This window comes from Tachypleus tridentatus, chromosome 5 (assembly GCF_004210375.1).
Source record: "Tachypleus tridentatus isolate NWPU-2018 chromosome 5, ASM421037v1, whole genome shotgun sequence".
NCBI lineage: Eukaryota > Metazoa > Arthropoda > Merostomata > Xiphosura > Limulidae > Tachypleus > Tachypleus tridentatus.
In genome coordinates, this window is record NC_134829.1 from 48,707,083 (window position 1) to 48,722,085 (window position 15,003).

General features: G+C 30.0%; 1 protein-coding gene across 1 annotated transcript in view; it reads left to right on the forward strand.

The window, feature by feature from the left end:
- Positions 1 to 13,378, forward strand: part of LOC143251114 (ubiquitin carboxyl-terminal hydrolase 15-like) — a 46,218-nt gene extending 32,840 nt beyond the window's left edge. The window contains exons 11-21 of the mRNA XM_076502479.1: positions 792 to 875; positions 2,049 to 2,143; positions 4,306 to 4,377; positions 5,508 to 5,627; positions 6,892 to 6,962; positions 8,369 to 8,554; positions 9,279 to 9,349; positions 9,562 to 9,830; positions 10,343 to 10,446; positions 10,827 to 10,915; positions 12,208 to 13,378. Coding sequence (XP_076358594.1) covers positions 792 to 875; positions 2,049 to 2,143; positions 4,306 to 4,377; positions 5,508 to 5,627; positions 6,892 to 6,962; positions 8,369 to 8,554; positions 9,279 to 9,349; positions 9,562 to 9,830; positions 10,343 to 10,446; positions 10,827 to 10,915; positions 12,208 to 12,348 — 1,302 coding nt within the window. The 3' untranslated portion in view covers positions 12,349 to 13,378. The remainder of the gene's footprint in view (positions 1 to 791; positions 876 to 2,048; positions 2,144 to 4,305; positions 4,378 to 5,507; positions 5,628 to 6,891; positions 6,963 to 8,368; positions 8,555 to 9,278; positions 9,350 to 9,561; positions 9,831 to 10,342; positions 10,447 to 10,826; positions 10,916 to 12,207) is intronic.
- Positions 13,379 to 15,003: the final 1,625 nt, after the last annotated feature.

Here is a 15,003-nt window from a genome sequence, read left to right on the forward strand (position 1 = left end):
ATAGATATTTTAATGTTGTTTTTTATTTCATATTTTATGGTGATTTTGTTTTCTGTGACTAGATCACTTCTTTTAACAATTTTTTTGTTGAAATTGTTATTTTAATTAATATTAGCTTAGATGAAAATGAAAAATTCATTGAGTATAGTTATTTAATGTTCTTACTTAAAAAAGATTAAAATGCATTGTTTCTTCAGTTGGGAACCCTTACTGTTAGCAATATATATATATTATTATTATTACACACACACACACACACACACACACACACACACACACACACACACACACACACACACACACACACACACACACAAAATATTAAAAATAATTAATAAAACAAGATATATTAACTGTTCTAACCAATATTGCTAGTTGAAGTAACATTTAATATGTTGGCTCCCACACCACCTACCGGTGAGTCGTGCTCTATTTACTTTTTCAAGGGTCACTTATTGGCCAAGACACAACAGCTACATATACAAATGAGTGGGACATTCATTTCAGCACATTTCTTTTCTGGACCCTGGAAGGTAAAATAGGCTGTAGAGCCAATGTGCTGAAAAAGTAATAGCATGTATCTCTTACTGAACACAACACACAGTTAGCTTTAACTTCTGTCTTGGATCTTGTGTTCATTGAATAACAACTTTAATGTAAACTTATGAACAAGCCTTCCTAAAATTAAACAATATGTTCACCTCTCTCTTGCTATTAATAATGGGTATCTGATTCTTTTATTTACTGAACTTTGTAGGCTTAAACAAGAATATTGTGTTTGTTGTTTTTAGATGAAGGTAACAGTCCCTAAAATGGGATGTGTACAAGACTTGTGTGAAGCAGTCTCAAAACTTGCTGATATCCAGGCTGATAGAGTAAGTTAAGTTTTGTTACTGGCAAAACTGCTATGTGTTTTGTTTTCACTAATTTATCAAATAATGTTGTATACCTCAATGTTCTTATCTGTATTAGAATGATAAGAAAACAAGATACCAGTAAAAGTACATGCCTTAGATTGAAGGTTGATCTAATATGTTGCAGAAAAGTCCAACCTATATGGAAGCTGTAGTGTGTTGCATGTTTGGTTTCTTCAAATGTGAGAAGTTATAAAATCCAAGATACATTTGTATAGATAAAATAGAAGTTTCATGTCCTCTCCCCCCGAACAGTCCTAGTGCATCCACATCTGTAAAATTACAGAAGACAGTAATCAAACTAAGTGTAGTAAGTGTTGATATTATAATTTTAAAGTAAAGACATAGTGTGGAATCGCATAACCTGGAACCAAGTGCATAAACTTTATCATGAAAGTAAAAATGTTGATTTCAGGTTTTCACTTCAGCTGTTTCCAAATTAAGCTATTATGTATTGCAGAGCTTTTAAATAAAAAACAAACAAACCTCTTTTAATGAATGGTGACTAAATTAATAAATCAACAAATATTTTTAGTTTTCTTGTCTGTACATGTTGTTATTTTAGACTGACAACAATAGCAAATTTTTGCTAAGCAACATGACAAAATCTATTGTTAAAACAATGCTATCAAAATACAATGACTTTTCTAATATATTTGAAAATTGTAAATCCAAATTCTATCGATAATTATTCTATGAATACTCCACAAATTTATTTCATGAATGATCTTAATTTTGATTGGTTCACAAAGGAATTTAGCTGCCTCAACTGGCTTTTCTTTGTTGGTCCAGCTTGAATTTGCAAAATGTCTTTATTTCAATTAGGTATGAAATGTAATATTAGGGTATACTACGGGGGTTGGGGTGGTAATACTTGCCCATGAGTTTGGATGGGCTGTACACAAGTATATTTTTATTTTTAAGTTAGTAATGCGTTTTTATCACATTCAGTCTCTCAAATTAGAAGTTATGTTGTAGCCATGTGAATATTGCTCACAATTACTAAAAAGGGATCTTAACTGGTTTATTTTTGTACATATTGGAGGTTTTATTTTTCTGGGCATACAAAATAAATAATGATGGTTGATCAGTAACATTGAAAATTATTTAATTTTTATCTGTGTTTTGTTATAGCTTGTAGTGACAAATGTATATAACCATCGGTTCCAAAAGATATTTCAAGGAGATGAAGGGCTCAGCAACATTCTGGAGCAAGAAAAAATCTTTGTGTGAGTGTGATGTGTTATTCATGAGTTGACGTGATGTAAAGTTCATTGGTATAATTTAAAAGTTGTTTAAAGTTCTAATAAGTTGATCGTGATAGTACTGTCGTGATAAGAGTCGGTAAAATCATAAAACGTAAAATGATGCTTTTAAGGTGCATAAGACATTTTTAAACATTACATACAATTACATTGAGGAACTATAGGAACTTCTCCAGTATTGGATAAATCTAATTTTGATTCTTAACATGTTTCTAGTCTTGCATTTGACACTTGGTTGTCTGTGCATTAAAGGGTTGTACAACTCCTAATAAAGATGCTTCCATAAGGTATTTTTTTTCAGTAATTATGTTCTATATTACTTATAACCCTTATTTTGTAGCATAACTTTGCCTTGAGTTACATTTTTAGTTTCGAGTTAACATTATGACATCTTGTACAGCATATTATTTCTTTACTTATACTTACCAACTCTAAATCATCCTGGGAGAACAAAGGAAGTACCACACAATCAAACTTTGTTTGAAGTTATTCATGATGACGAGAAACTCGCTTGGAATAAAAATATAAGATGTCAGTTATTACAAGTGGTTTTTATTAATCTGGTTCTTATTACCAATATTACAAGTGGTTTTTATTAATCTGCTTCTTATTACCAATATTACAAGTGGTTTTTATTAATCTGCTTCTTATTACCAATATTACAAGTGGTTTTTATTAATCTGCTTCTTATTACCAATATTACAAGTGGTTTTTATTAATCTGCTTCTTATTACCAATATTACAAGTGGTTTTTATTAATCTGCTTCTTATTACCAATATTACAAGTGGTTTTTATTAATCTGCTTCTTATTACCAATATTACAAGTGGTTTTTATTAATCTGCTTCTTATTACCAATATTACAAGTGGTTTTTATTAATCTGCTTCTTATTACCAATATTACAAGTGGTTTTTATTAATCTGCTTCTTATTACCAATATTACAAGTGGTTTTTATTAATCTGGTTCTTATTACCAATATTACAAGTGGTTTTTATTAATCTGGTTCTTATTACCAATATTACAAGTGGTTTTTATTAATCTGCTTCTTATTACCAATATTACAAGTGATTTTTATTAATCTGGTTCTTATTACCAATATTACAAGTGGTTTTTATTAATCTGGTTCTTAATGTCTGATTCACAAACTCGTACATACTAATGAATATTTCTTAGTCTGGATAGAAAATATTAAGTGGAATCTTGCAGTGTAAGAACTTGAACCTACAAACTGAATTTTTTCCTATGTGGTTTAATATGGGCTAAGTTGTTGCCTGACCAAAGAGTTGTGCATTTACTTATGAAGAGATATACTGTAGTTACTTGTGTGACAAACATTGGCAAAACATGAATGCTTTTTGCCTGGAGTACTGTGGCCTGTGTCGTTGTCTGACCATTTGTGTGTGTTTATTTATAAAGAGATGTAATTAATTGTAGTGCATCACATAAGTTTACTGGAGGGATAGATTAATATGTAGTTCAGATGTTATAAATTGCAGATGAGATCTTTTCATCTTTCTTAACCTGAAGATGACTTAAGATGGTTGTTCTGTACTTTAATTAAAATAAAGTTTAATACCCATGCTGCTATCTTTAGAACACCATTTTTACATCATGTGAGCTTCTCTTCATCATGAAGCAATATGTTTGTCTCTACCACAAAAATTTATTCTATTGTGCTACACTATTAGATGCGTACATACTCAGAAAAGTTTTATAGTTAAGATTATCGTCAACAGATGTCGCATTTGTAAATTATTTTTCTTATATTTTAATTCTTTTTACTTAAAATATTTATTCCTGCATTGACATTTTTAATAATAAAACTCATCTTGATAAACAACTTGCATACTCTGTAAACATAAGTGGACATTCTGGAATTATAGTATGTTTATATATTGATGGTAAAATTATGTATTTTCTGCTATTTTTAAGGAAGAATTGATAAAAAGTTAAATAAACCAAGTGACAATATACAAATAGAAAGCAACTGTATTATTCCAATTAGTAAATCTGTACAATATAACGATGCTTTTCAATATTCATTCCACTCGTGGCCTTTCCTCGTTTCAAATCTTTTCATCCGTGCTGTTGTTATTGAAATTACTTAAGTGTTTTACTTTTACAGGTATGAAGTTGCCTTTGCTCGGAACGGAGACTCTAACTATATCATTCTACCTTTGTGCATGAGAGATAAACGGTAAATTTATTAATGTTACATTTTGTAGTCACTGACAGAACAAAAGAGTACTAAAATTTGAGATTTGTTCACCAAAAAAAGATACAATCATAAATTTTATTTATTTATTTTACTGATATGAAATAGATTTTAATAGAAATAAACATATAAGAAATAAGTATAAACTTGTAGGTAATTCTGTTATAAGGATTATAAAATTGTAAGTAAATGTTTAATATGGATTCAGTTTATTGTTGCTGTTATCATACAAGAAAGAATTTGTCTACAAGTAAACACAAATGTATATTCAGGTTTGTGTTTTTAAATAATTGTTATGATTTTGTTGTAAATTCTTTTTCAACTTAGCTTTACTTTGATTAAGCTTCAAACCAATATATTACTTGGTGTGCCAATGAAGTAGGATGAATCCAGTATCTGTTTTGTTATTTTCTGTGGATTTTCCCAATGTATGAGGTTTAGGCTTTTTAATATAATATTTGTTTCTCAAGCCTTAAGTCATAGTCCATGATTATTTTCCATTTAAAGATTTTTATATACGTTGTTTCTGATCTTAACAGCACAAGAAGTTTCTTTTAGTATTATTGGATACTAGCTGTAATGTAGTTTCATTTGTTTTATGTAAGCAAAACTGTGAAAACCAGTGCAACTTATTTTTACCCACTGTAGACAATGATGATCAAAGTTGAATATCAATTTCCTTATTTCTGACAGTTCTTTTTAACTAACACATCAGTAATATTCTACCAGAGGGCTTCACCTATACTTTACTTTACTTTACTTTACTATACTTAAGTAGTTGTAATGCTGGTAATAATAGTGTTTTATAACCTGTGTTGAAGTAAGAGAAAAACTTTAACAATAAGTTTGTTTGAGTTTTGTGCTTACAGGGTTTTAAAAGTACCAATAAAAAAACTATGAAGTATTCTTTCTCAAGTAAAAACAAAAAATTTGAATTCTGTCAAAAAATAAAATTATACAAATTTATGTAGTGTAACCTATTATTTATCTCTACTCGTAAACCAGTGTATGTGATCTTTTTCTATCATTTATATCTTGTATTTAACATGCTAAGAAATTATATTTGCCATCTACAAGAAGATATCAGTACATAAGTATTAACTTCATTTTAGATTAAAGACTGGAATGAACAACTATGCAGTCACCCTATTTGGACACCCTTTGCTGGTGTCTGTACCAAAATATGATTGTAGCTATGAACTGTTATATAACACAATCCTGAGACATATGTTGTAAGTATCAAGTTTGTTTTTTATTATTAGTTATTTGTCAGGTTGGATTTACAGTGGGTTTTTTAGGTGTGTTTACATGTATAAAAGTAGTGTAAGATTGTCCACCTATGTCTAACATATTCCTCTGAAAACAATTTTACCAGTTACCATGTTGTTTTCTGTAGAAAGAAAAGCTTGTATGTATTAAAGTGAATTATGTTATTTTTGCACCTGGATAAACATCATTAAAGTCGTTAAGAGGAGCACAAAGATGACATAGTTTGATTTGTATGAATTACTTTTTAATTGAGTGCTATGAAAAGGGGAGCATTTCTAAATCTGTATTTGTCATGTACAAAAATGAATACAAACTTCTCAATTCGAAAGTTTTTCTTTCTAAACTATAAGTTTTTCTTTTCTCAAAATTTTCATCTGATAATCTGTTTATTACTTAAACATCTGGCTAACTGATACTCGTGGAAAGTATCATGTCAGGGATGAGGGTCCTGTTTCAACTTTAACACAGTATGTCAAGCTTTGTGGATAACAATGTTAGATAAGTGTGCAGTTTTAAACAGATTTAAACATAATATTCAGTAATGTCTGAACAAAGGTATTTTATTTCTAGTCTAGATTTTTATTTAAACATCTAAAAATATAATAAACACTGAATATTTTAGAACATATGTTTCTTTTTCTCTTCACTCGCACATTGTTTGGCAATTTATGCTGCTAGTTATAACTAATGAAAATTTTATTCTGTCATTTAATACTGTTTCTGGACAGAGAATAACTGATTACAACTTGAGCAGCTACAGTTAACAAAAAAAATAATAAACTTTGATTAGAAGGTGGTCACAGAATGGTTCTGAAAGTTACAGATATAGTGATAGGTAGTGTTTAGAGAGAATCAGAGACACTTGGTCATTTCTTGAGCCCCATGCAGAATTCAGTAAACAGGGCCCCATAACAATAATAATAAGAAAACTTAGAAGTAGATTAAAAGGAACAACATCATGCACATTTAAATGTGTAGGGCCCTGAGCAATTGCCCAGTAGGTAAGACTGCCTATGATCATAGTAAATGTGAAAGTTAACTGAATACTTTTGATTCTCACTTTTATTCCATCATACATCACAAGTCTAAACATGAAAATTGATCTTTGTTATTGTCAGAAAAGTAACAGTAGAAAGTTCAATAATTAAGGACTTTTATTTATTGTGAAATTTTGAGAAGTTTTTTTCTATTTTTAACGGGTTTTTTTGTTTGTTTTTTTTTTTGTAGCCGATATGTACATCAACCTAGTAGTGGTGACAGATGGTGGATTGAAAATAACCGAAAAGGATTTAATGGAGGTAGATTTTGTCTCTTCAAATCTTTAAACAAAATATTTTGGGTATCATATTACATGAAATATCTAATTTGTTTCTTCTTCTAATTTGTTTCTTCTGTAATACAAGTAATGACATACAGGAAGTATTCTAGGCTCACGGTATTTGATCCAGAGCTATCTTGAGACAGTAAAATTCACCCCTTTTTTTAAAAATCATTCCAAACATTAATATTTAAAGCAGTTCTAAAAAAAATTGAGAACACCTTATTTGGATATTTCAAGGAGTAATTTTAAAATTTGATAAAAGGTTGTAGTGAATATAATACATCTGGCATGGGGTCCAATCACAAGGATGTATTTTTGAGGGCCTTTGTGTGGACGGTTCTGTGTGAAAAATTTTGATGATGGCATTGTTCAAATAATCTATTGAGTTTAGTCTTTGTTTGATCCTATATAAAACCCTTGGATTTAAAACCTTGTTTGAATGATCCTGTTTAAAAAATCTTGTAGGTTGAAGCTTTTATCACTGAGTGCATTGTAAAAAATTTGGTAAGAAATAAGTTATTTATATTGTGATTACAATTTGATTTTAAAATGAGTTAACACTATACAGTTACTTAACTGACATCATTTTTTGTTGTCTTTTTAAAAGTTGAATGAACTATATCATTATATTTTCCAATTCTACTCAAAATTTCAGTTTCTCATTTAACTCAAACTTTATTTGCTTGTGTTTAAAACTACATGGGACTTTTTTATAAAACCAAAAACACTTTGCACTGTTTTGTTGTTTACATTGTCATTTCTTGTGAACATACAAGAGTTTGATTGCTAAGTGACACTCAGATTTCACTGGTCTACTTTTCAAGAACTCTTTCAAAAACTGAAAACTCCATTGTTAAATAACAATGCTACATAGGTGCTTTATACTTGACACACACATTTTAGTTTTGTTTAAATCTCGTATCTTATTTGTACGTTTTTATGAAGTTAATCATCATGGTATCCCATATTTATCAATGCTATTTTTTCTTAGCATGATTCCACACTGGCTGAAAGTGATTGTACTGTATAAGAACATATTGCTTATTTGAGTTTTAGGCTTATTTTTAGCCTTTCATTTATAGTTTTGTCAGTATTTACTGTTTAAGCAACATGAGATTTTGAAACCAAACTAGTTAAGTTTACTTGTACAATGTTAATATTTTAAAATGTATCGGCATCAGTCAAAGCCTTTACATGAAAATGTTTTTCTAAACAGAAACAGTAAGTTATTTCACAATATAGTTATCATTGTGAAGTTAAATAAAAAGTTAATGTAAAATGTATATATTAAAACCAAAAATGTCAATCAATATTTTCCACACCTTGTTCTAGTCTCATCAAATCAAAATGATTTATGTACATAAACTTTGTTCTTTCCACCAGAAGTAGAGATGGCCATTGAAGATAACTCTGACAATGACCAGTTAAGATACAGGTTAGAGAATATAGATGATTCAGACACAGAAGGAACAAGACCTCCCAGTCTATTCACCATAGTTCATGTTAACCCATATGCAAATGTCGAGGTTGACAAATTGAAAAATGATGGGAAACCTCTTAAGTTATTAGGTAAGTTTCATTGGATGACAAGAAAGATAATACAACATGTGTGGAACATTATTCAAATCCTGTTTGTTATTTTAATATACAAGAAAAACAAAATGTATATACCATTTTTAAAAGAACAAAAACAAAGATGATCAGAGAGAGGAGATATTCCTACTACCTACACTTTCACTCATGCTACCTGCTGAAGAAATTTCACTTTTAGTGTCAAAAGTTGTCTGCTCTGGTATTTTTAACTTCTTAAAACCTGATTCTCTTTCTTGGCCTTTGTTACTGTTTGATTTGTTTTTGGCACTATTGTTTCAGAAATTTTTCCTCCATTGTTTCTTGAACACATTTTTGTTATTTATGTATTGTTATCTTGATTAGGGGGTTATTTGTCCAGTGTGATATCAGCACATACTTCAAATACCAAGTATTTCAAGAGATGATATATAATACTAGTTTGTATATATATTCATGTGATTGGTGTAGTCACTTTTGCTAAATCTGATTAGTTTATTGACTAAAACAGACATTCCTTTAGGACTTAGATACCTAGTTTGAAAAGAAAGCTTTTTTTTTTTTTTTAATAAAACACAAAGAGAACTTTAAAAAATAAAACTTCACAGGTTATCAAATTTAGGAATTTCTTTTAGCTGTTTTTACTTATAGTGATGTGTTAGCATAATTTCAGTGCTGTTTATTTAAGAAATTTATGGCTTTTGTATGTTTTTATTATGTATAGATTCCATGTACCTTGCTATTAACTGGCATCCAATGGCCAAGGAGAAGTTTTATGATGAAAAACAGGCCAATGTAAGAGTTTTGTTGGGTTTGTTTTTCATATATCCAAAACCTGAGAAAAATCTAATGTGAATTCTTATATATATATAATAATAAAAAATAATAATAGGCTTAGCATCACTGTTCTGTGTACTTAAATAACAGATGATAATTAAAACATTGAAAGAACTTAGAATAATAATAACCAATAAATATCTTCTGAGTATTTTGATATAAATTTCCAGGAATACGTTGTCCACGAGTCAGTTAATACAAGATTCTCACAGAAGCACCAGGTTATACAACTGAGTGAATGTTTAAGACTCTTCATGACTACAGAGAAGCTGGGAGCTAAGGATCCCTGGTACTGTCCAAAATGTAAGAAACACCAGCAGGCTACCAAAAAATTTGATTTGTGGTCATTACCCCAAGTGCTCATCATTCACCTGAAAAGGTTCTCTTATAATCGTTACTGGAGAGACAAGATTGACACCTTGGTAGACTTCCCAATCAGGTACGTCGCTCTTCATTATAACAGTAGTTTTACTGTAAACATTACAATAACCCAAACGTCATAACCGACCTTAACTAGTATTTCTAAAATAATCCATATTGACTCAATTAAAAACAAACTTTTGTTTGACACATAGAAATGTAACTATTTTGAGAGAATTTTTGTAGCTGCAACCTTTTATTTTATATTCAATGCCATAAATCACCCAAACTCTTGATAATAAAACTGTCATGAAATTGATGGCATAAATGACGTAGGCTTAGTATTTACCTTGAAGAGAGAAAAACAAACATTTTTATAGAGAATTGTTTAGATGTAAATATTTATATTAAAACATGAACAGTGAAGATGATCTTAATCTTTTTTTTTCTGCTTTTGGAAATGAAAATTTCTCTCCTTTCTAAAGTGTTGTCACTTTTTTGTCTTCTTGTCACTGACAATCTTGGTGTTCAGGTAGTAAACTGTTTTTAGTTAATATTGAATAGTTTAGCATGTTACTCAATGACTTCCAGAGGACTGGACATGACACACTATGCAATTGACCCTGATCATGGCCCAGCAACTTATGACCTTATAGCTGTAGCCAATCATTTTGGAGGGATGGGAGGTGGTCACTGTAAGTAATTACCTTTTACACTATGTTGTGACCATTTTATAACTGATGACATGACCTCTGTCTCTTGTGAGTAAGCGTATCTTGCAGTATTTTGTTTGTCATTAACCAAAGAGAAATGGAAATAACTTTGGAAACTTTAGAGAAAAGCTTTGATAGGATCTGATGTTTGCTTAGGTTAGTGTTAGATTATATTTAGTATCCAGAAACCTGACTATTTCTGCAGTTGTTATCATTGATTTGTTACATTCTAACATTGTTATCATACATCAGCATACTACCTTCTCCAACTAGTAGAATATAAATTATTCAGTTTGTTATTGTTACAAATTGAAGCTGGTAATGTGATAATTTTAATTTTACTACCTTGTATATTGTTCTAGACACGGCCTATGCAAAGAACAAAGAAACGCAACAGTGGCATTATTTTGATGACAGCAGTGTTTCTTCTGCATCGGAGGAGAATGTTGTGGTACGTAGTCGGAACACTTACTGAAGTTCCTGCAAGTTTTTACCAACCCATGAATTGTCAGTTTGTTAAACACAGTCCTTTAACAACACCTACCAAACAAGTTTATTACATTAACATATTGGAATATGGCTAAACGTTGATATTCAAGTACATCTTAACTTGTTTTTTCGTAGCTATAATTAAAATTACTTATAAAATTTGATTTTATGGTTCTCAAAATCTTGTTATGCCAATTCAAAACTAGGTGTTGGTTTCCATAACGGCACTCGCCCATGGAAGTCGTATACTATTCCATGGGATAGATGTATACTCTAACATTACCTTCCCTAAGACTGAAATACTTCCAGAATTTTAAACTTCCCAAATGTTCAGCTATAGAATGTGAATAGTTTTAGCGTTTTTAACCAGATTTTTCTCCAAGATTAAAGAAATCAAGATGTACTGCAGAAGTCTTGTTTTCTTCTTATTGTATATATAAGGTTTAAGCTGTTTCTGAAATTTGTGCCTTTCTTTATTCAGTCATTTTGTCTTGGTTAACTACCAGTAAAACTCTATTTCACTTATTTTCCATTTTATTATAATTTAACCTGTCAGAATTGAGTAGTCTTACCAAGAAAATAATCATCTGGTTGTCTTCAATAAGTGGAGGTTCACATCATGTTTTGTCTCTTTCCACATGTCGCTAATCGTTTAACCTGTCCTTCAACATCATATCTCTTATTGTTGGTTTATCCTTGAAGTACCACAGATGTTTTTAAGTTACTCTCGTAGTGAATGAAATCTTGACCACCTACTAGACATAAGATTAGTACATTTTAAATGTTTAGAATAGCCATTGAAATCTTGTACATTGCTTTTAATAGTATAAAATAATTTTTTCTTTTTTAATATTAAAGAAAGAATTGCATATCCAAACTGGAGTTTGCCATAAATTTTCTATTGATGAATTTTAATATTTCCCTCAATACAAATGATTAAGTGTGTGGTGATACTTCTTTATGGTAAAACACTGATAATTATTGTTACTATTTTATAATGTAACTGAGATTCTCGTTGGTTTGAGATGAATGTTACGTGTATTCAATACTTCAATCTCTTGATATGCTGTACATGATAAATGTAGATATCTGAGTTATTTGCCTAAATGTAAATCTACACAAAGTTCCAAAATGAACATTTTTTTATGAATACAGTTTACAGAATTAAATATTATTTTTCAAGTTTGTAAAGATAGTTATGAAAATGTTATGAGTAAGCATTTATGAGCTACTTATGATTTTATTTCTTTCCAGTCCAAGGCAGCATATGTCCTATTTTATCTTAAAAAATCAGAAGCAGAGACAAGCTCTTCCAGAAAAGGAAGGACATTAATAACCTCCCAAAATGGACAGTCTCTAAGTAACGAGGAAGATTACAGCATGGATATACATTAACCATCAAATAGTCTAGTAATGCTGTTGGGCCTTCTGAGGATAACTGATTGTAACAAATTGACTTAAATTATAATAAAGTAAAATTTGTTTTGAAATATATCCCTTATCCACAGAATGTAAAAGTTTATTTGGAAAATAATGTGAAGCTGCCAGTATTGACCAGAAAGTAGGATATCGTGAAAGTTTCATTCTTCCAATATTAAATAGCGAAAGTTCCCACCTATCCAATCACTGTACATACTGTTTTACAAACATTTATTTCTTTTATCATTAAAGTGAACCCTGTGTCTTCATTAGTTTCAATCATGAGAATGTGAATAAAATCTCTTGTTATTAGCATAACATTTGCTTCGGCAAACAAAATGTCCGAAAGAGTTACTGGAAATTCTTTGGTGTGGACAGACTACAGCATATTATGTAATACTTACGTATTTGTTATAAGTTTTAGCCAGTTTTTATCAACTATGCACTCAATAAATATTTAAATATCAAACATCCTTGCAGTTTCAACTGAAAATTAATTTATCTTAAGGAAAGTTTTTGTGTTTTATGACATAAAATTGTGTGAGAAAATAAAATGGATTGTTTTTTAATGTTTCGATTTATATTTAGCATTGTTTCATTGATGAATTTTAATGTCTTTTAAAAATGAAATCAACTTTTTTTTATATTTAAGCATTACATTTTTTTCTAATTAAAAAATTAATTGAACTCTAAGGAGGATAAAAAGTTTTTTAATATTTTAAATAGTGGAGTGCCACACAACCCAGAACAGAAACTATACAATTTTTTGGTGGTTAGATTATAAGAAAAATACTGAAAGTGTAAGTGCTAGATTCAGTTGTAATACACTGTCTAACAATAAATAAAATATCATTACTGCACTTTCCTGTTTGGAGGGTGGTGGGAAGCTTTACTATCATTGTACCTGTTTGAAGAGTTGTTCCTAACCAGTTTAGTTGTATAGGAACCATTATTTAAGTTTACTTTCTTATAACCATACAAACAATAAAATATTTTGAACTATGCATTAAGAGTTGTTCTTTATTTGCAAAAAAACAACAACAAATGTATAAGCAACAAATAGTGAGGTGGTGAGTTAGAAGATAACGTAAGCATTTCAAGTCCTTGTGTTCTGCTGTGATGACCCAATGTTGCCTTGCCACCTATGTTTAAATCTAACTGCATATGTGTAACTATTTTTTCACAAGTAATGTTTTTGTTTTACAGAAGTAGTAACTATGATTTGATCTAAACTCTTTTTTTTTTTTATTTAAGAAACTGTCTGGGGCAGCACATGTATTCATGGTGGGGAAAATCCAAACTATATTTTATCTCAAGTGTATTTGCCTACAATCTTTTAGTTATTTTTAAAACGTTATTATGATGTGGACAGTAAATGACTTATGATAGTTGCATCAACTAAAACATCAGGGAAATGATGTGCTCAAGTTCCAGGACTAATTAGGACATTTAAGATGCAATTTTAATATTTCTTCTGAAAGGAAGGCAGTATTCTTGAAGTTGTAGTTACTGATGCACATCTGAAGAAAATGTCCTTTTTGAGATAACATATAAAAACTATGCAAAATAAAAACATGCTTTTTATACTTTTCTCAGTATATACTAGTGTAACCAGTTGAGTATTGTTAATTTATCGCAAACTTATCTGCATTTTATCGTATTAAGATGCAAATTACTTTTACTCTGAAAGGAAATGCTATGTTTGAAGTGTTTTGTTTTTTTTGTATAAACATCTATAGAAACGATGTAGAAAACTGTTTAACTTACTTTTTGGGAGAGAATTTTTAAGAAAATTGCATATCAACACTGTGAAACAAAATCGGATGTAGAGAAAGTGACCAGTTAGTCCAGCAGTGTTTGACCTTGCATACAAAGCTATGCTTACTGATCATAATAGTTTTGATTGCAAGTTATTTGTTGGTTTAAAATTGTGCTATTGTTTAAGTTAGAATAACTCTCTCCATGTCAGTTATAGTCCAAAATTTTATTTCACTATACTAAAGAGCATGTGGACAAAAATTGAAACACCCTTGCCCGTCAGTTGGGCTATTACAGCATCAGTAATATACAAGATATTGTATTTCATGAAAGAATAAGGGATTTAAGTTTTTTGTTTGAAAAAAGTTAGAATCTGTCTTCTCCTTTTTATTTTTTGTTATTCAGACAGGTCTTTTATAACTGAAGGGTTGTGGTTTGTATACTAAGACACTCAACAACTGGTTGACCATATGACTGAAGACAACTCTGGTCTTGTACATTCTGACAAAACCATGTATGAAACATGTCTCTTTGTTCCTTCCCAGTAACAATGTGCCATGCTTTATATTTTCCTTCACTAAAACTGTGGCAACCTTTGTCCATGTGAAAATTAAGTACAGTGCTTTGTTGGATAATGTGTTGAAATACATCAATACTGTTTTGTTAATGGTTTGAACTTCTCAGAAGATAGCAAAGTACTCTTCTCTTTACTAATGACAAATGTGATATGCTTTAAATGATTAGTAAGTGCTACACAGTGTAATATGGTAGGAATTTCATTCTGATTAGCATAACAATGAGGGATAAATGTTGGCTTAGTTCATTTAATGAGGCCACTGGACAAAGTATTAAAACATATTTGTCAGTAACTGT